The 20,979-nt window shown below is 47.3% G+C and overlaps 2 protein-coding genes across 7 annotated transcripts in view; both read right to left on the reverse strand.

The window, feature by feature from the left end:
- The window catches only part of RSPH9 (radial spoke head component 9), a 39,482-nt gene extending 25,597 nt beyond the window's left edge, over positions 1–13,885 (reverse strand). For 4 of the 5 annotated variants that reach the window (XM_037842891.1, XM_037842890.1, XM_037842889.1 and 1 more), the window contains exons 1-4: positions 13,659–13,885; positions 10,545–10,710; positions 5,606–5,735; positions 4,711–4,857 (exon numbers count right to left, since the gene is read on the reverse strand). In XM_037842891.1, the coding sequence (XP_037698819.1) occupies positions 4,711–4,857; positions 5,606–5,735; positions 10,545–10,710; positions 13,659–13,885 (670 nt within the window). Of the gene's footprint in view, positions 1–3,058; positions 4,155–4,710; positions 4,858–5,605; positions 5,736–10,544; positions 10,711–13,658 lie in introns of those variants that run through there. The other variant, XM_037842892.1, reaches the window with a different exon arrangement.
- A 999-nt stretch (positions 13,886–14,884) lies between these two features.
- On the reverse strand, positions 14,885–20,424 carry LOC119539374 (MAD2L1 binding protein). 2 transcript variants are annotated; one of them, XM_037842893.1, is made up of 3 exons: positions 20,340–20,424; positions 19,578–19,846; positions 14,885–17,628 (listed from the first exon to the last, which is right to left on the reverse strand). In XM_037842893.1, the coding sequence occupies exons 1-3, from the start codon at positions 20,383–20,385 to the stop codon at positions 17,116–17,118; spliced, it is 828 nt and encodes a 275-aa protein (XP_037698821.1). In that variant the 5' UTR covers positions 20,386–20,424; the 3' UTR covers positions 14,885–17,115. The 2 variants fall into 2 exon arrangements, with proteins under 2 accessions (XP_037698821.1, XP_037698823.1); XM_037842895.1 differs by having other exon boundaries at positions 19,578–19,843; positions 20,340–20,421.
- Positions 20,425–20,979: the final 555 nt, after the last annotated feature.

Raw genomic sequence — 20,979 nt, forward strand, 5'->3', positions numbered from 1 at the left:
GCTCACCCATCCTAAGACTCAGCCACCTCTTGCCTCCAATAAGTAGGTGAGGGGAGATCTCAGACCAAGCAGCCCAGGTCCATCAGCAAGAGGTCCCACCCAGAGAGCAAGGAAAAACTGGCAGGGATGCCAGATAAGAGTTCCCCATGGGGGCCGGAGGGCAATGCCAAGCAGGCAGAGGGTGTTGGCAGACTGTCTCCAGCATGTGAGGGGCTGGCCAGCACTGCCTGCCTCCCTCCCTTGCATTCCTGTCACACTCCCGTCCTCTCCTTATCCCTGGCTCAGCTGTCGCCCAGGAAACACACAGACTCTCAACGTGCCAGGAGTCACGTAGCATCTACCTGGGAAGCCGGGCACTTGCTGTCACCATCCACTTTCTTACTGCAACTGCTGAAAAGGCTTGGCCCAGTTGCTGCTGCCTCCTCTATGACTAGGGAAGGAGCCTCATTCTGCCACCCTGGTGTTTCAGTTCACAGTCCCTGGTCTCTCCCAAATCTCCCTAAACCTCCCCTCCTGTCCCCTGGCAGCCACTGCTCTCCAACAGGTCCATGTTTTGGGTGAATCAGGCATGAAATCTGCTGCAATTGGCAGGGGGTCCTGCTGGATTTACAGGGCCCCAGGGGTCTCACACTCACCTTGCTAGAGTGAAAACCTCCAGCTAGGATGCTATTTACCATAATTATGTCCTTCTGCCTTCGAGGAAGAAAGGAAAGCTCTGAGATTAAATTTGAGGGAGGGAGTGGGCTAGAGATCCCGGATGTCCAAGGGCAGCCAGACCAGCACCACATGAGTTGTCTCCAAAAAAAATGACCACATGTCCCTCCTTCAGAGCAGCCACCCGCCCCAACCCCCTGGGGCCACAAGGTAGAGTCAAACCCCCTAGAGACGGGGACAGAGAGGAAGAAGGGTGCTAGACCCTTGTCTGAGTGATGGGGGGCAGAGCCAGGCCCCCTGGCCCAGAAGGCCAAGCACTTGTCAGGTTTCAAAGAGTCTGAGGAGCAAGGACCCCTACACACACCCCCAAGAGAAGTCTGCTCCTGGACACCATGTTCCCCAACTGTCTTCGAGTCCCCCACCTCCCACCAACTTTTAAAAGCAGCTTTCCAGTCAGGCAGGCCCCTTGCGCCCTCTGCTGCCTGAACTGGGCATTGCTGCTGACAGTTGCTTGGGTTGGCACTCCACCTGGCGGCTTCCTGACATCTCTGCTCCAGCCCTCCCACTCCACTTCCCTTGCCACTCTGCCTGCCCCTCTCTGCTTCCCAGGACGCCAATGACATTTGTTGTAAGGAACCTTCTGTTTTACATCTCCCTTTCCTATCCTCAGTCTTGTGACCTTTCCAAACCTCTGTGATGCAAAAATGGTGTGTTTCTTGTTCACGATGGCATCCTGAGTACTTGGCACATAGTAGCTGCTCAGTGACTGCGGATAAGATGAAAGGTAAGGAGCACTGAATGGCAGAGTTCTACCTAGAAATGTAGTCTACTGACTCTTGACCTAGTGCTTCATCCATCTAGCCTGACTGCAGCTCATGATTGAAGAACTCTTAGCTGTTGCCCTTTGACAGGAGGATGGTTCTGCCAACCTGGAATTAGGTGGTAGACCCCAAAGTTACCCCTGCCCACAAAACTGCAGCTCCCAGGGTGTGGCTTGATGGCCCCTGTGGGTTTAAGTGGCCCCAGGCAACATTTCTTTCCCTTTTCTCTTTGGCCCAGGGACAGGCTGCTGAGCTCCTGGCTTACATCCATGACAGAGAGAGCAGGAGTCCCAGGGATGGGGCCAGCCTAAGCTGCACCTGCTCAGAGGCGACATGAAGTCCCCCTGACTTCAGACCCAGGAAGGAAAGGTCGCTGCAGGGAAATGGTGGTCCTACTTGGGCAAAAAACATGCCAAATCCCATCCCTCAGCCAGTCCTGGTGTCCGAGGGAACTCTTCCTTGGGATTTTGGAAAATGTCAGCTTCTGCCTGGCTGGCAGGGTGGCCTCCCTGCAGCTCCTACTATTTTACCAGCTGATAAACCAGGGAGGCTGGGAGCAAAATTAGAGTTATCTATTCCCCTCACCATCCACCCTCTTAACCCCCACTCCCACTCTCCCATGCTATGGCCCCACCAAACCATCGTGAGAAAAAGCTGGGCCTGACTTCCTGGGGGCTCTCTGTTGGTGCCTATAGGAGGAAGGAAACTGGAGGCATTGGAGGTCAATAGGCTGTGGGGAGGTATCCCAGGTAAGGCCTGGATCATCCTTCCCCTCAAGCCAACACAGGAGATGCCAGGAGCCCTCAGTTCCCAAGGCTCCAGCACCAAAGACAAACCATGGCATGTGCCAGGGTGGCCTGGGATGTTGCACCTTCGGCCGTGAGGCCCACCACTAGGGCAGGATGTCTAGGACCTTGGGCTATCCCTCGGATCCTAATGAGTCCGCTTGTCTACTGAACACATCAGGGTGGCCCAGCATCCTTTAGGAAGATCCACAAAACCCACATCTTACTTCCCCTGCTGCAAAGAGAAGCAGCAGCCTCCCATGGCCCTTTACCCCAAATGGCAGGGCAGGCAGTGTTGATGAAGCTCTTTAGGAAGATGACGCTGGGAGCTATTGCAGCCGGCTTTGGTCTCGGCTACAAAGGCCCTGGCACCCTCCTCACCTCTCCCACCTCACAGAGAAGGAAGAGCAGCTGCGTCAGCTTGCCTAGTGACCCAGCACTGCACAGGGAGCTCCTCATCCTCCAGCACCGGAGCTCGTAGTTGTAGGTGGGCAGGCTAAGTCAGCCCTGAGCAGGGCCTGCCAGCCACACCCTGAAGCACGGAGGCAGGGCTGCTGCCCCCAGATTAAGGGGAGTTAAGAGGACTTCTCTCCACCCACCTCCCAGCCCCTGGCGCTGAGTCCCACCACCACAGCGTTCCTGGCTCCTTTTATCAACAGGAAATATATGGCTCCCTCCAGCTTCTGCACAGGCTGGAAGTGCAGAATGGGAGGAGATAAGGGGGTCTGGGGAGCACAATTGGTGAGTGGGTGTGAAATGCTCCAGGCCCTATAAACCTTTACCTCCCCCACAGGCCCGGAGCCCCTTTCTATCCGTCGCTACATGGATGGCCAGGCGCAGGCTGGCTTGACTCGGGCGCCCCCATGTGGTGAAGTCCAAAGAGGCTGCTCCTTGGTAGGGGCTCATACCCACTCAGGGCCTGGCCCCTGGGGCGCTGCAATAGCTCCCAGATGGCCTCCCGATCCCTGCATGGCCCCTTCTCAGTCCATCCGGGCACCGCTGCCTTATTATCACAAACCCACTCACAAACCACCGGCAGCTCCAACTGCTTTTGCCTTCTAGGTCCTCCCAGGCTGACCCTAACCCACCTCTAAGGCCTTTTTCGTCACTGAAAGTAATATCAATAATAACAATTTTTATTTGAGTCCTTACTATGTGTTAGACACCGTTATAAACATGTTGTCTATGAATTAATTCATCTAATTCTCATAAAAATCCAATGAGGTAGAAAATACCATCATCCCCTTTTAGAAACTGAGGCACAAGGAAATTGAGGGACTTGCCTTAAGTCACACAGCTTAAGTGGCAGAGCTAGGATCCCAGCCCAGGCTGTCTGATTCAGAACGCTTGCCTTTAACCACGACAGCCACCCACCCCTGTCCTTCATTCCAGCCAACTCAGTTGCTCATGGCTCCTCCGAAGCATTTCCCCCCAGTGGTGGTGGGGGACTGTTGTCTGGCTATTCCCACTGTTCATTTAAAAAGAACCGTCATCTACTTGACCCTGCAGCTAATGCCAGAGCCTTGGAATCTAATGCTCTAACACTTACTGTGTCCTTGGGTTTACCTATCTGAGTCTCAGTTTCTGCATCTGTTAAATGGAGATGATAATGGTACCCTCCCCACAGGGTGACTGTGAAGATTAAAATGAGATAAGCCATGGAAAGGGCTGAGCACAGTGCCTGGCACACACTAAGCTGTCTTGTGGTTGTTATGAATTACTTGCTATTATCATCCTTGTCATTATTATTGTCGTTGCCATTATCATCATCATCAAATCCCTCCAGTTTTGAGAAACACCAAACGTGGGGAGAGAAAGAAGCAGGTGACTGAGACAGTGCCTTGGATCTGGCCCTTATTCCAGGGTACAGATCTTCAGAGGAAGAGCATCATCCCTGGACACGGGAAGGGAAGCAGGAACAACTGCTGAGTCTGTGCCTAGGCCAGTGGATCCTAAATCTAGACATGTTAAGATGAAAAGGTACCACACATAGCAGAGAGCAAATGTATAGAACTCACTTCTTTAGCAGGCGGTTTGCTATTTGGTCAGCCAGTACCCACTCACTGAGCACTAGCTATATGTCAAGCACTGAATCTAACCCAAAACCCAAACACTGAGATGTTTATGTATGGCTAATAGTTTCAGGGGCATTTTTAGGCATCTCTGGGGGAAGATTCCCAGTCTGCCTCCATTCAAGATTGCCATGAGATTCTGAGACATTTCTTGTCTATGGGAGCATATGGAAGACAATCCTACCCTGTTGCTCAGCAAACACCGACCAGGTGTCTACTGGGAGTTGGGCCCTGCACCAGGGCCTGGGGAAGCCACATCTTCAGGGACTCATGGTGAACCATCAATTCCCACCCAGGCCCATGGAGAAGAGCAGGTGGCCTGGCCCACTGCTCTGACCTGGAGGCAGTTCCAATGTCCTCGTGGTAATGGGCCATTACCTTTGGGGATGTCATGCTCCAAGGAGTCCATGAAGTCCAGGGAGGGGTCCAAGTCAGCCTTCTCCAGCAAGGTCTTATCCTTCAGCTCCACGGCTTCCTTGAAGTGGAAGTAGGAACTGAGCTTCTTGGCCTCAGACAAGGACAATCCTAGAAGGAGGTAGCAGGCAGGAAAGGGATGGTCAGCCCCCAAACACATACCCCCCTTCCCTCACTGCATTGGACCACGTAGAGGGGCTGCGAAGGACTCGGTCCACCACTGACAGAGAACTAAGCGAGAACAGGGAATAGTTTTCCCTTAGTTCAAACCTGACCCATTTCAAGGTGATGTACATGTTCATTACTTTGCGGTGATGGTTTCATGGGTGTATACATACGTCACAGCTTCTCAGATTGTACAATTTAAATTTGTGAATATTATTGTATGTTAAGTTGATCTCAATAAAACTAAAAAAAAAGGTGATTAATCTGTAGAAGTTGTAATGGAAAATATGGGCAATATGTAAGACCAGATGGATAATTTCAGTAAAGCAATGGAAGCTAATTAAAATAAAACAAAACAAAACAAAACACAAAAACCAAAACCTTGGCCCAGATCCTGTAATGAGGAGAAACAAAGGAGTAAAAAGAAAAAAAAAATGAGAAAAGGCAGATAGCCTAGACACTGCCAAGCCCTAGGACGCATGTGGCCATATGTTGTCCCACCCCTCAGGTGGAAAACAGTCAGGGCCCAGTGGCTGGGTGGCCCATGCCAACTGCCGATGATTCCAGGCCACTGGGCACAGATACACCTTCTTTGAGGAAGGGGGCAGGTTACCCCTGTAGTCCTGAACATGTGTCCAGCTATACTTGGGAAGAGATGCCCTCCTTCCCTCCAGAGGGGCCCTGGAGGACTCACCATCAAAGGTCCGATTGACATGGATAGGTCCAAAAGGGGTCTTGAAGAGGGCACCTCGGGGGATAATGGCCACAGCCTTGTCAATCTGGTCGATGACGGACACCAAACGGGTCTCTTCCTTTATCTGAACCTGGGGAGACAGCAGAGGAGCTAAACCGCCAGGTGCTGTACCCACTCGTCTGCGGCGCAAGAGCCCTCTGCCTGGCCACCCCGCCCGGGTCGCCAGTGTATACGTGACAGATCCGCGGAAAACCACTCTGGGTGAGTCCTTGCCTTCCCTCCTTTTAGGATTGATTTTCCTTCTTCTTATTCTTCTTCTTTTTTTAATGGGTTGTACATACAGGCGATGCCAAATTTGAAACAGCAAATAAATAAATAAATATCAGTCTTTCTCCCACCCGTCTCAGCCCTCCAGTTTCCTCTCCCTGGGGACAACCACATGAAAAGTTTCCTATGTATCCTTCCATTGGCATACCAGCCTATCATCGTGTTTAAATGTTGCTTATTTTGCCTTTTTTAAATATAAAAGCAATCATGCTCATTGTAGGATATTTGGAAAATATAGAAAAGCACATCTAAGAAAACCACTCATAATCCCATCTCCTAGAGACAAACACTGATAACATGCTTTCTTCCAGTCTTTATTTTTCCTATGCACAATGCATATATTTAAAGCAAAATTAGAGTTATCATTTACTTAGTTTCATACCCTGCTCTTTGGCTTAATATTATCTCCCGAGCATCTTCCCATAGTGACATTTTTATACAGAATGAAATTTGATTAAAATGAATATCACAGGCCTTCCCTGTTGACTGTGCTGAGAAGTCCACTTCACCTAGCCCAGTCACTGGCATTGAGGAACCTCAGCCTAGACTCAGAAATTCAGCCAGAGGGATAGGAAGGAGTGTACCCTCCAGTGGGCACCCGAACCCGCTTTATCTGACCCATGATGACTCAGGAAATATCTCAGGGTTCAGTTTCCCAGACCCTGGTACTGCTCCCACAGTGAAGATCAGACTTTGTCCCTGCAGGACCCGCTGGGGAGGTGCCCATGGCTCTTGGATATCTCGGCTCTCTGCATGCTTATCTGGTTATGAGTGAAAACTCAAAGGAAGACAGTTGTCAGCTGAGCTACTAACAATGCAGCCACGGGCATTAGTGAGCTTGAAAGATGTAGTCATAGACTTCACCCAGGAAGAGTGGTCCCTGCTGGACACAACCCAGAAAAAGCTGTTCAGAAATATGATGCTGGAGAATATCAGTCATCTGGTCTCAGAGGAACATCAGATCTTCAAATCAGATGTACCTTCCCACTTGGAGCAACAAGAGGAACTGTGGAAAAAGAGGAATTGGATCTTTCCAATCCCAGAATTCAGAGGCAGAATTCTTATATTAAAAAGAATGGCATTATATGTAGTGAATTGCTAGATTTTATTCACAGATCCAAGGTGACACGAGTGTTAACCCACAATGGAGAGAAGTTCTACTTCAGCAATCTTGTTGGAAAAGCCCTGAGTGACCAGTCATCTGTTAATAAACAGAAGCAAATATGCACTAAAAATATATCATATGAATGTCATCTAATTGGTAAATCCTTTATTGAAAGCTCTGGCCTTACACATTACAGTGGAACTCGCACTAGAGAGAATACCATCTATGGAGGAAATCCTTCATTCTATATTCTGCCAAGAGACAACATGAGAGAACTCACATTGGAGAGAAATGATATGAATGCCACCTATGTGGGAAAGCCTTCATCCATTATTCTATGCTTAGGCAACATGAGATGAGTCACACTAGAGAGAAACCCTATGAATACCATCTATGTGGGAAAGCCTTTGCTCAGGCTTCGAACCTGAGACAACATGAGAGAATTCACACTGGAGAGAAACCATGCAAGTGCCATCTACGTGGGAAAGCCTTCATTTGTTGTTCGAATCCGGAAGAACATAGAACTCACACTGGACAGAAGCCATATGAATGCCATGTATGTGGGAAAGCCTTCACTCATTTTTCTTCCAAAGGACAACACAAGAAAACTCACACTGGAGAGGAACCATATGAATGCCATGTGTGTGTGAAGCCTTTAACTGATGTTCTGCCCCGAGACAACATGAGAGAGTTCACAGTGGAAAGTGACCCTATGAATATCACCTTTGTAGGAAAGCCTTCACTTACCATCTACCTTTAGAAAACATGAGAAAATTCAATATGCAGAGATACCATATTACCTATGTTGGGAAACCTTAGTTTATTTCTGTAAACTTAGACAGCATGACAGAAACCAAACTGGAGAAAAACCCTATGAATGCCATATATGTGAAAGGCTTCAGTCAATATTCTGGCCTTGGATGACATGAGAGAGCTCATACTAGGAATGGTTTTATATTGATGAGATTTCAGTCCTTGAGTGTACCTCTGAAAATGCTAGAAAACTCACACACTGAAAAAAAAATATATATATATACAAAAAAAAACCTGTAATCAATCTGGTAGAGCTTTTAGTCATCCTAAATGTCAATCTAAGCCAAATTAAACTGGAGAGGATCAATGTAAATTTCACCTATATATAAAAGCATTTAGTATATGGTCATACTTCATGAGAGAAATCATAAAATATGAGTAATGAAAGTGGAAGAGTCTACTTCCACTGCTCTACCTGATAGGGGCAGAATTCTTTACCAGAGGATGAAGCCCCTTGAGAGAGAGCCATGTAATGCCTGCTGGAGATGTTATTCATGAAAAATCACAAAAAATCATTTATTCATACAGCAATACTTGTAGGACAAGTGTGAATTCATATAGTATAAAACTCATCAGTGTCATGAATGAAGGCAAATCTTCAGTGATCACTCATTCCTTAGCATTAATATTTTTATGCTGAGGAATCAACAATCCTAAAGTCAATTTAGGAAAATCTTCAGCTAGATTTCACATCAGAAAATTTATAGCGTTAAATAAAATCTTTTATATGGACCCTTTAGCACTCAATTCAGCAAAGAGTCAATAATTTTGACCAAAACTTACTACTGAAATTACGTATGATAATGTAGAATTGTGAAATGTCACTGGTATTCTACTAAATGATAAATTTTGTAAGAAGTAACATAAAGTGAGAAAAATTCCATAGATTAGTACTTGCATATTTGTAAGCAAGAAATAATGTTGCTGAAAATCTAATATGTTGGCCATGTTTTAGTTTTGTTCTTATGCAGTTCTAAACAAAAACATTTGAGTCAAACAGAAAATAACTTTGAATGTTAACTCAAACACTTAGAATATAAAATTATGATTGTTAACTGTTACCTTAGAATTATACATGATCAAGGCAAGGATGAAAACATACTTGGATAAATACACACATTTTAGAAGTAGAATCATACAGTACATAAATATTCCTCTTTTAAAATACCACTTATATTGCCATCAAAATTTAGAAATGAATTGAAAATGAAACTATTTTAAATAAAATCAAACAAATCATCTATGAAAAAAAAATGAGTATCACAGGCAACCCTGAACAAAAGGACTTCACAGAGATGTCTGGGGAAAAGCAGCATTTTACAGAGGCCCCCACAGAGCCAGTGAGTCACCCACTTCACGGGGTGCTGATCTGAATTGTTCACAGTGGGGATACGAAAACCAATATTTATTATTTACTAAGTGCCTAGGCCAGGAGCTTTACATATGTTACCTCATTTGATCCACGCAAACCTGCAAAATAAATATAATTATCCCAATTTTACAGAAAATAAAGCTGAGGCTTGGGAGATTGAGTTTGCTGGGTAGAGGGGGCAGCGGCCGCAACTGAGGTCACAGACCTGCACCTGGACTTTAGGCATCACCCAGGTTCAAGTGGAGAGGCTGGGTTTTGAATTCCAGGTTGGTCTAGTTTCAAAACTTGGACTCCTTACTTTTCATAATTCTATTTCTAGGAATTGATCTTTCAGGTAGAGTATACACATTGGAAATGACGTATGTACAAGGTCATTCATGTGGCACTGTTTGTCAGAGCTAAAACTTGGAAATCTGCGTTTCCTCATAAGGCACAATAAATTATGGTACATTCACACAGTGATGAAAGATTGAGGAGACTCTTTAAGGCACTGATTAAAAAAAAGAATTTCAAAATATATTGTTAAGTAAAAAAAGCAAGGTACAGAACTGTATAATATTATAGCATACTACCATTCTTTTTTAAGGTCAAAAAAGAATATGTATTGGTAAGATACTTGCTGGGGCTTGTACTTGCATAAAGTTTGGAAGATGCACTTCTCCAATTTTAATGTGTACTGGAATCTCCTGGGGGATTTGTTAAAATGCAGATTCTGAGGCTGGGGCTGAGATTCTGCATTTCTAACTCCCAAGGTATGGTGATGCTTCCTATCCAGACAGCACATTGAGTAGCAAGATTTAAAGACACACACACACAATGACAACAATAATGCCCCCTGCCCCGAAAGACCTGGGTGGCTGGTGCACAGGGATGCAAGGGAAACTTTGAGGTATTCCTTTTTGTACCTTTGAATTTTGAACCATGTGAATGTATTAACGAGTAAAGAATGTTTGGTGCAAAAATGTAAGAGCCTGTGCTCCTTCCCTGTCTCCAGAGTGCAGCACAGCTGAGTCCCTAGCCCAGAGCCAGGCTCGTGCAGGAGCAGCTACTGCTCCCTCTTCCCACTGTGGCTCAGGAGCTGTGTGACGCTGGGCAAGTCACTCAACCTCGCTAAGCTTCAATTTACTCCTCTCTGCCATCTGGAAAGCAATGTACCAATTTCTGAGAGCTGCACGGATTCAAAGAGATGGCCCAAGGCCTAGCACTCCCAGGTACTCAATACCTGGCCCAACTACTCTTGTTGTTGCCCTAATTTCTACTGTGCCAGGTTTGGGACAGGTCCTCTTCCTTCAGGCTCTCCTCCCCTTCCCCACTTCACTCACCACTATTTCTTCTTCAAAGACTCTGTCGCCCTCAGTCATCTTCTGCATCTCGGTATGTTCGTATTCATGCGAAGGGTCCCCCATGAAGCGACCATTCACCACAGACGTCTGCACCATCATCTCCTCTGTGGCCGGGGGCAAGAGGCTCCACTCCATGCAGTTCAGGCTGCCAACAACATCCACACCACCCCTAGATTTCAGCTCCCCCCTCTCACCCAGTCCCCCACCTCCCCTTCTCCGTAGGGGGTTAGACCCAAGAGAAGCTGTTGGGATTCCCACCTTTCTTCTTAGAAGCTCTAAGCCACCATGGGTGATGCAATTCAATTTTACTTATTTATTTTATTCAGTTTTATTTTTTGAAAGGTCACAAAAGCTTAATATGCATGGGGATTAAAAGAGCTTCTCTCTAGATATATGAACTATGAAATTCCGGATGAGTTTCTGGAAGCTGAACTTTCCTCATTTGGAGGGCCCCAAACTCGTGCTCAGTCTGGCTACTGAGCCAATAGCACGGCCATCTCTCCCCATTTCTCAGGAAAGCCCCACCCAGGCTCAAAGATCTCCTATTTTGAGGGCTTCAGGAGTGCTCTGTTCCAGAGTGCTTCAGAGGCACCCTGGACCAGCCCCTTCTTTCTCACTTCCTGCTGGGACCCAGTCTGAGCTCTGGTCACTTTCCTGTCCTTCTTTCTCTGAAATTGCTCGGTCTTGCAAAACAAGAGCGGCCCTCAAATCAGCCCTAGAAAAGGCCTTTTTTCCTGTCCCTCCCTCCTCTTCTCCAGCTCTGAACAATATTCTCAGAGTAACAATTTGCCCTGCGGGTGCCGTTCCCTCTTCAACTAGCTGCACCTTGATCCCCGCCTCCGCCCCAACACACACCCACCCACTCCAAGAAACTACTTGGGAGAATGTCATCCAAGCACCCTAAAAGCCAACAAATACGTATTTCCTTTGACATTCCCTCTTCCCCATCCAGGGCCTTAAGTATTTCCAGAGTTCTATCCTCATCCTTTTTCTCCCTGGGCAGTCTCACTCCCCTGACTCCCAGAGCCTCAGCTACTGCCTCGCTATATCCAGAATCTAGTCACCTCCATTGCTCCCACCCTGGTCCAAGCCACTGCCTACTCTTGCCTCCTCCCTGGCCTCCCCCTTCCACATCTGCTCCCCCTTCAGTCTAGCCCCCATCCAACAGCGAGGTTGATCCTGTTAAAACCCAAGTCCAATCACCTCACTCCTCCGTTCAGAACCTTGCAGTGGCTTCCATTGAGCCACATCCTTACAATGCCCCACAAGGCCCTGCATGATTGCCCTTGTGCTTTACCTCTTTGACCCAGTCTCCTACAATGCTCCCCCTAACTCACCCCTTTCCAGCCACACTAGCGTCCAAGGGGCTCCAAAAACAAACTGAACACATGCCTGCCTCAGGACCTTTGCACTTGCCTGGAATTCTCTTCCCTCAGATATCCACATAACTCACTCCCTGAGTCCCTTCAGATCTTGTCTCAAAGGCCATCCCTGAACATCCTGTCTGAAATTGCTCCCCATCCTCTATTTTCCATCCCCCTTTTACTGCTCTATTTTTTGTCTTAGCACCATCTGACATGTAATATGTGTATTTATTTATTGTCTGTCTTTCCTCCAAACATACATATACCCACTGTAATATAAGTTCCACAAAGACAAGGACTTTGTCTTGTTTACCACTGATACTGGTGCCTAGCACATAGTAGGTGCTCAATAAATAAATATTTATAGAATAAAATGAAATGAGTCCCAAATCTCTATCTTCAACCAAATTTCTCTTCTTGGCTCCAGATCTTAGCTCCCTGCTTCCCAAGCACCTCATCCCAAACTTACTATGTCCTCTTCCTGGAATACTCTTCCAGTAAGTGGCACCAGCACTCCCCTAGTGGCTGAAGTTGGAAGGGGTGATCAACTTGGACCTCTTCTTCACTGCTCCCTTCACTGCCTGCCAACTCCATCACTTAAATCTGTCCAACCCATACCCTCCCCTCCATTCCCTCTGCTACCCCTTCCTTTCAGACCCCCTCATCTGGACACTGCAACAGGCTCCTAAATGCTCACCCCACTTCCAGGTCATCCTGCCCCCTCAGATCTGAGCAGGCACTTCTTGCTTAAAGCCCCTCAGTGGCTCCCCATAGCCTACAGGACAAAGTTCAAACCCCTTGGCCTCTCCATCCAGTTCCACACAACACCCTATGCTGCCACCACCATGTTTACCTACCTGCTGTTATCCAAAACACTCCAAGGCCTCTCCATCCAACAGTGTTGGTAGAACTGTCCCCTCTATCTAGCATGAAATCGTTCCCCCCCCACACACACAGACACCTTCCTGGATGACTCCTGCTTGTCTTTCAAATCTCAAAGGAAGTTACTCCCTTAGTAAACTTATCTAATTGCCTTCTAAGAGAATACTCCCCTGTTCCCCACCCCCCTTTGTGTACACCTCTGTTCTAGTGTTAAAACACCATGCTGCAATTGTTGAGTAAACATCTGTCTCCTTCCTTGGATACAGGGTGGAATCTTAGCCATCTTTGTAACGCCAAGTCTGGCACAGGATGCATTCAATAAATGTTAGATGAATGCATGAGTGGATAGATGAAGTCTCCAATGCCTGCAGCCTGAATGGAATACTTCAAAGAGGGTGAGCTCCCCATAATCACGAGGGTGGTCAAAAAGAGGCTGTACAGTCCTCTACGGTAGTGCCCAGCTCTTTCTAGGCTCTGCCTCTATTATAAACCCAACCTCATCTATGTTTCTCTTGACACCTCAAGGCCTAGAACTCGTCCTCCCAGGGCCTGGACCCCACTATTCCCTGCTTTCTCAGATCTTCCCTCTCTGATATTGCCTTCCACTTCCCAGCAGTCTCAAGTGTCTTGACATCCCAGTCCCCGCCCCCATTAATCCTCAACCACCGGCTTTCGTCCCCAGACCCCGGCCCCCCACCCCTTCCCATGCCATCCTCCTCAGATCCAGTCCACTTGCTTCCGTGACCCCTTAAACATTTCCTTCAGACCCGCACACTGCTTCCCAACCCCCCAGTAGGCTCCCCACTTCAGTATCCTTGCGGCCTCGCCCCGCCCCAGACGTCTCCACCTGTAGAGAGTCTTGCGCGGTGCGAGCTGGTCCTCGCTCAGGCCCTGCGCGATGTAGTAATCGGCCACTAGGCCGAGGATGCGGCCCCAGAAAAGCACGCGATCATAGCGGTAGTCGCGCTTAACCAGCATCAGGGACGTGAGCAGCGAGGCCCGACGGTCTGGGCTGAGGCCCTGCCCACTGCCAGACGCCAGCTCCAGCGACAGCAGAAGGCTCTCGGCGTCCATCAGGTCGGCGACTCTGCTCAACGCCCGCCAGGCTGCTAGGAGAAGCCGTCTCCATGGAGACCCCAAGCTCCGCCCCTCCGACCTGCAGGAAGCCGGGATCCCACCCACACGGCCGCCCAAGGCCCAGCCCTCTCGGCGCTTCCGGCCTCCCCTACTCCTCGCAGAGCCCTTGGCTAAAGCCTGGTCACACCCTAGCCCCTCCCTCTTCCTCTCCCGAGTTCGGGACAGGTTGTCTTGAGTTGTCTCAGCAACGGCATGGATTCCCTAATACAGGTAGTTCACAGTGTGAGGTTGCAGGTCCCAATCCAGCCAATTCCATGATACTTTGGCCCTCCTTGAGCTCTTCCACATAGCTGGCATTCAGGAGTCTTCACTGTACCTGCAGTGGGGACTTGGGAAGAAAAACAATGCAAAGCCCTAACTCCGACACTAGTTGTATTATTTCACCGCAGTTGCATCACTTTTTTGCCTCAGAATTATCTATGAAGAATTTAGAATAGATTTGAGATCCTTCCTGGCTTTAAAAGTCTAGGATCCAGGGCAATTAATCCTTCCCAAAGCCAGATTTTACAGAATTGGGTCCCTCCGTTTCATCCTGAGCCGTCTTCACCAGATATCTCTTTATCCACCCCTTCACAGTATTATTCCAAAGAAGTGACAAATGGAAACCCAGGCAATGTGGTGAGGGATTGCATCACACCTTGGGGAAGGAGGGTGTGGTTAGGAGTACAAGATGGATAACGTTTATCCACTGTTCCTTTAGGACCAAATGGTAGCAACAAATGAAAGTCCAGACCCCCCACTGCAGTGGAGGCTTATCTCTCCCTGGCTGGAGACCATCACATCCACCTCTGGAGTCCCCAGCCAAGGACAAACAGATCAACAGGCTCCTTAGCCAGCTTGTCTTCAAGGAAGGAGATGAGCTTTACTGTTAGTATTATTAATTTATCTTTTAATTTCTGGATTCCTTTGGAGAGGACCCATGAAATCAGGATGAACAGGGCTCCAATGCCAAGCTTATGGAGGAATGTTTTAAATTACCCAGATAATTAGTTTGTTTTGATTGTCAAGGCATTGGTATGAAGGCTTTTAAAATAAGTATTTGAGGGAGCTGACTTGACTTACTGTGTCTTCTCTTTCTAAACAATGTATAACACCCTAGTTCAAAGCTCCCCTGCTCCCTTTAGTCAGATGTCTCAGCCCTGTCCCTTCCCTAAGAGGGAAACAGGACTCTGTTCCTCATCTGTAAGATAACACCACACAGAAAGGTAGCCAAAATTCTGGCTGGTGGAATATGTTCCAGGTGGTCACAGCACAAAAATGAATCAAAACCTTTTGTTTTCATTAGTCAATATTTACTCAGCACCTATTACCCGCAAATTCGTCAATTATCAGAATCTGAAGTCAGAGAGGAGTCCTACAGCTTCCCAGTGCTACCACCTTTATCAGGGAAGATACTATTTAATTACTTCAGAGTAAAACTATGCAAGATGTGCAGCACAGTGTAAAGCAGCCTCTGGAGCCAGACTGACTGGGTTTGAATCTAGGTTTCACCACTTAGGCATGTTGCTCAACCTCCTAAAGCCTCATCTATAAAATGGGGATAATAATAATACCTATATCACAAGTTTGTTAAACTTATATAATGTATGCAAAGTGCTTAAAACTTAGTATAAAATGAAATACATTTAAGTACTTTACATACATTATCTTATCTAATCCTAACAATCTTGCAATGTATGTACTATTGCCTTTATATCCACACACATGCACGCTCATATCTCCAACACCAGCAGGGTGAGGATTCAGTGTCTTCATCTGGCTTCGAAGAAATGAGGTACTCTCCTTCCCCAGGGACAAAGGGAGCTTCAACACTTGGTGGTCAGGATAGCATCAAGTCAGAGACAAGAGAAGGATCAGGATGGCCAAGTCAGAGATGTAGCTAAGGAGAAACTGCCACAGGCAGGAGGGCAGAGTTTGCTTAAAGACAATATTGCCAACAGGAACTGCCAGCAGCCGCAGACAACCACAATGGAGACAGGCTTGGCAGAACTACTAAAGGGACATTTGGCCTTGGGGAACTGACCCCACAAGGCAGTCTTGGGGCCCTCAGCCCACAGTTCAATTAGGCCTTGCAAAGATCCTCCCATTTTACTTTTACCAGCCCTCTTTCAGCTGGGTCTCCCAGATCCCCATTCCCCTGACATTTGCTTCTCAATCTGAGGGAAAGAATGGGCCTCACCCTCCAACCTCAGATTCCCATGCCTGGCACATGCCATGTATTTTAATCAGTGGTTGCCTTAACAAGGACTGAAGTGTTGCAGCAGTCACCCGAGGCACCCAGGGCCACGGCAGACCATTGCTAATGAACAGGGCTGTAGCTCCTGCTCTCTGAGAGTTAGGCTTGTGTGGAGCGCCTCCCTTCTCACCATTCTTTCAGCACACTGGGCCAGACTGTTGCCCTAAATCACTGTGGTCTCACTAAGTGGCCTGGAATTTTGCCCACATCAAAGGTTTTGGTGAGTAAAACCTTTGTCTGCTTTGGAAAGACAGAATCTAGGGGTTATAACAACCCTTAGTATGCAGCAAGGAAAGAAAGTTGGTGAAGAGGACTTTAGTTCAGCTCTGCTATCCAAATCAGCTACAGGACCTTGACCAAGTCTAACTTCCCAGACTGGCCTGAGGCTGCTGAAGAGAAAGAACCATTAGTAAAATAAATAAATTCCTGGAAGCCCTGAAGCAGAAAAGGCCAAGAAGAAAGACAAAATACTCTAGCCTCAAAGCCAGAAAGTCTCTTTAGGCCTCTGATTTAATATGGCTTAATAAAATTTAATAGGAATTCATTCATTTTATATTTAAATTTATGAGTCACACCACATTATGTCACTGCTAAAAAATCTGAGAGGCCACAATGAGGAGAAGAGGGCTACTGAGTATCCATGGGCTCATGTGTTCTTTCCAACCCCAAATAAATGCCTGATCCAGCACCCCCTGGGAAAATTAACCCTGTGATTCAAAAAGATGTTGTGCAATGAAGATTATTACAGCCAAGCCACACCATCCACCCACCAGGCAGTCTGAGGAGGGGAGGCAGGCAGCCAGAAGGATCAAGCCTTCCTCCCTCCCTTGCTGAGAAGCAGCTCCAGCTCCAAGCAAGAGATGGGTGACTTGGGTGCCACATGGAGAAAGATAATTCAGCCAGTGTTTTCATGATTAAGAAGCACCCTTATTTACTCATGGAAGCCTTTAAGCATCACTGGTGCCTGGAACCAGATATAATCCTCCCAGGCCGTGGTTGGGATGGAAGGTCTACCGCAGGACAGGGTCACGGTCAGTTTGTGGCCCCGGCTGGGCGCTCGGTAGTTGAGCTTGGGTCGAAACCAGTCTTCTCCACATTCGCGATGCCCCTGTGCCATAATGATGGTGCCCATGAGTGGAGGAGCCTGCAGTTCACTGAAGGCGTCAGCCATGAAAATGGCTCGGAAGAGATGGCGCAGACAAGCTGCTGTGCTCAGGCTCTGGTCTCTGCTGTCGGGGGCCAGCTGGGTCAAGTCAAGCTCATAGAACTCCTTGGGACTTAGGGCACTGCCCCCAAGAAGGATCAGCACTCGAGGTACTAGTGTCCGGGCAAAGAAGCCCTCTAGGTGGCTGAGGACACTCTCCAATTCTGCCAGGGCTTGTTGGCATTTCCTGCTGCTCGTCTCAGCATTGGTTCGAGGCTTTTTCCTCACTATGTCCTCTGCCTGTGAGGACAAAGAATGGTGGAAGAGAAGGATAAGGTACAGGAAGTTAATGCTCTAGCTAATGCTCTCTGAAGAACCCTTTTGAGATGTTTTAGAAAGACTAATGGGACTGGACTTCCAGCACAGTGAACTGCCATGATCAAAACACCAGATTTTATCTGAGGGCATCATATCAAAAGGGAAAATATATTCTTTGCACAAAATCATAATTCTCTCACACTTGAAAGAGCAAAGGCAGTGTTCTGAAGTTGGAGGGCATCCAGAAATAGGCAACTAAAATAATGAAGGGGCTCTGGCGACATAACATGGCAGAGGATGGCAAATTTTTGCTGTACAGGGAGTGATAACAGGAATGAGGATTATTTGGTCTGATAAAGGTAATTCTGGGGTTGGTCTTCCAGTTAAACATGGCAAATTGAACACAGGCTTATTTGTGCTGCCACCAGGAATACTACTAAATGAGAGAAAAGAAGTTAAAAGGGAAAGAGAACAAGAGAGAAATAACTCCCAAGGGCAAACAGAACTGGAGACTAGACAACAGTGGCCAAGAGGCAACCACAAATTTTTGGAAGATAGAAAGCAGATGGAGTTCAAGAGAGCTGAATACCAAGTGCTGGCCAAGGGGACCCCATGAGAAGCAAACTGATTCACTCTGCAGAACCTCAGAAAGGCTCAGGAGTTGGCAATATCAGCACCACAGAAGGCAAGAGTGAACACAGGGGACTGGGTGAAAACCCATGTAAAGACATTTAAACTACCTGCCAATTGTCCTCCCATACTCAGAGAGAAGCCCTTCTAATATTGACCTTTAGAAAGTTCGCCAGAGACAACCAGTTTCCTACCCAGTCTCCTTAGAGTGAAGTCTGTCAGCTCACAAGGCCCAAACTTGCACACAGAACTTCCAGTCAGCTTTCAATTACCTATTCTTAAATATTTACCCAGACACAGAATAAAAGCCTCCAACAACAAGAAAGTCAGAGACAAAAACAAATGGGAAAATGAGTCTGAAAGAAACCAAGACGCTTTAAAAAACGTGAAAACTCCAAAAATACAATAATATCCTCAGATAAGAGAAGTTAACACAGCCATGCAACAAGAACAGGTTGCTATACCTGAAACTATCAAACTGCAACCCAGTAGCCTTGACTCTTGAAGACAATTGTATAACAATGTAACTTACAAGGGGTGACAGTATGATTGTGAAAATCTTGTGGATCGCACTCCCTTTATCCAGTGTAGGGATGGATGAATAGAAAAATGGGGACAAAAACTAAATGAAAAATAGGATGGGTGGAGGGTGATGATTTGGATGTTCTTTTTTACTTTTTTTTTTTATTCTTATTTTTACTTTTTCTGGTATAAGGAAAATGTTCAAAAAATAGATTGGGGTGATGAATGCACAACTATATGATAGTACTGTGAACAGCTGGTTGTACACCATGGATGACAGTGTGATATGCGACTATATCTCAATAAAACTGATTTTTTTTTAAAGGCATATAAGCATTAAAAAAAAAAAAAAAAAAAGAACCGGTTGCTATTAAAAAGGAACATGCAAAGGTTAAGAATGAGTTCTTAATATGACGTGTCAGAATAGTCAAGGAAGTCCCCCCAGAAAATAGAATGACAACAACAAAAAAAGAGAAGAAAATTTGGAAAGAAAAGACACTAAAATTATGTCAATTCACTAAGTCCAAATGTAACAAATAATAAGAGTTTCAGGAAGAGAAAACAAGAGAAAAAGCAGGGAAGGGGTTAGACTATCAAAGATTAGAATGGGGAGAAAGTGACTGCATCAAATTCCTCACAGCTGCTTAGCCTGAAAGTCTATGAAGATAGCTTGACCACTTGTGTCTGTTTGTTTGTTTGTTTAACCTGCCTACCCTCTAAGAGCCTCCAAGTTTTTCCTACAACTTTTCCCACAACTTTTCCCCAAAGCCAGTACTTACCTGGGGAGGTTGTTTTCGGTAGAAGTGCTTAAGCTGTTCATAGGGCAGAGGGAGTTGCTGGCGTTGGTACATAATATGCTTTAGAAGTTCGCAAGTAAACTGACAGCAGCCTTCTTGGCTCACAGGCCCAGGAAACACCACTGGCACCATGCAGACTCTGGGGCAAAAGGACTCGGAAGGGTAGGGAGGTCCTTGGACAGAGATAGTCTTAAGTAGTTCCATCTCTGGAGCATGAGTTTCCTCTGACTTCTCGAGCCAGTCCAAATCTGCTATGTGGACAGAGGGACAAGGGAGAAAAAGGAAAAGCTTAAAGGCCAAAGCCAGTCTTCTTATTCCTTTAAGGCCATCATATCAGCCACTACTGCGAAGGGAGCCCCGCGACACACGCACATTCTCTCCGCAACCTCCTGTGCGGGCAGTGACTGGGAGAGAGTCCCGATCCCTCTCGCCTATAATGTGGGATTACTTTCGGAGGCAGTGACTGGGTTCCACCCAGAAAACGGCGGGCCTAGCGATCTGGGGAAATGACTCGAAGGAAACTGTAGTCGACTGGGAAAACGCCGAGAGGAAGACAGAGGGGAGCGAACCAACGGGAGCAGGGGCCGTGGGGGTGTCGGAGCCAGGGTGGGGCTGGACGCGGAAAAGCGGATGACAGCAGAGACAAGCCGGAGAAAGGGCCAAAGGGTTAGGTGTATGGAGGGAGCGGCTATAAAGAACAAGCAGGTCCTCGAGGATTCCCGAGCCCCGGACCCCATGCCTTACCAGGCACTGCAGCCGAGGAAAGCACTTCCGTCTCCAACGCTGCCATCACAGCCTCCTCCGTCCTCGCAATGCAATTTGAATGGGTGCCCCGCGGGGCACCATGGGAAGTCCGCGCCTCCACTTCCGGAAAGGCGGGGCCGTAAGGGGGAGTGGTGCCGCGGCGTTGTGGGGCAGGATGGGTACGGGTGGGATTTGAGCCCTATCCTTCTCCCTTAACAGCCTCGCGCGGGCACACCGAGCCCTTCCCCACCCTGGGAGCCCAGGCACCGTCAGTCATTGAGCACTGCCTCCCAAAGGACACCCGCCTTCACGTATCCACCCATTGTCTGAATTCGTGATTCACACTGTGCGCCTACTTCATACCAGGCTCTGTCCTAGGTGCTGGAAACGCAATGACGAATCTGCGTTCTCTAGGACTTTTAAATAACTTAGTGTATGGTGGAATGTATACAGACTGTGAAAGTGAGCAGAAGTGTCTAACCCAAGTAAAAGGGGGGGCTGCTCCTAGAGAAAATGGTGCTGAAGAAGCTGTGACATGTAGAATGAATAAGTTAAGGTAAAGAGGAGGGTCTAATGTTCCAAGAGATCTTGACAGACAAGAACATCCTGTGTTCAAGGGGTGGAAAGAGCATAGATTATA

This window comes from Choloepus didactylus, chromosome 7, assembly GCF_015220235.1.
Source record: "Choloepus didactylus isolate mChoDid1 chromosome 7, mChoDid1.pri, whole genome shotgun sequence".
Lineage (NCBI taxonomy): Eukaryota > Metazoa > Chordata > Mammalia > Pilosa > Megalonychidae > Choloepus > Choloepus didactylus.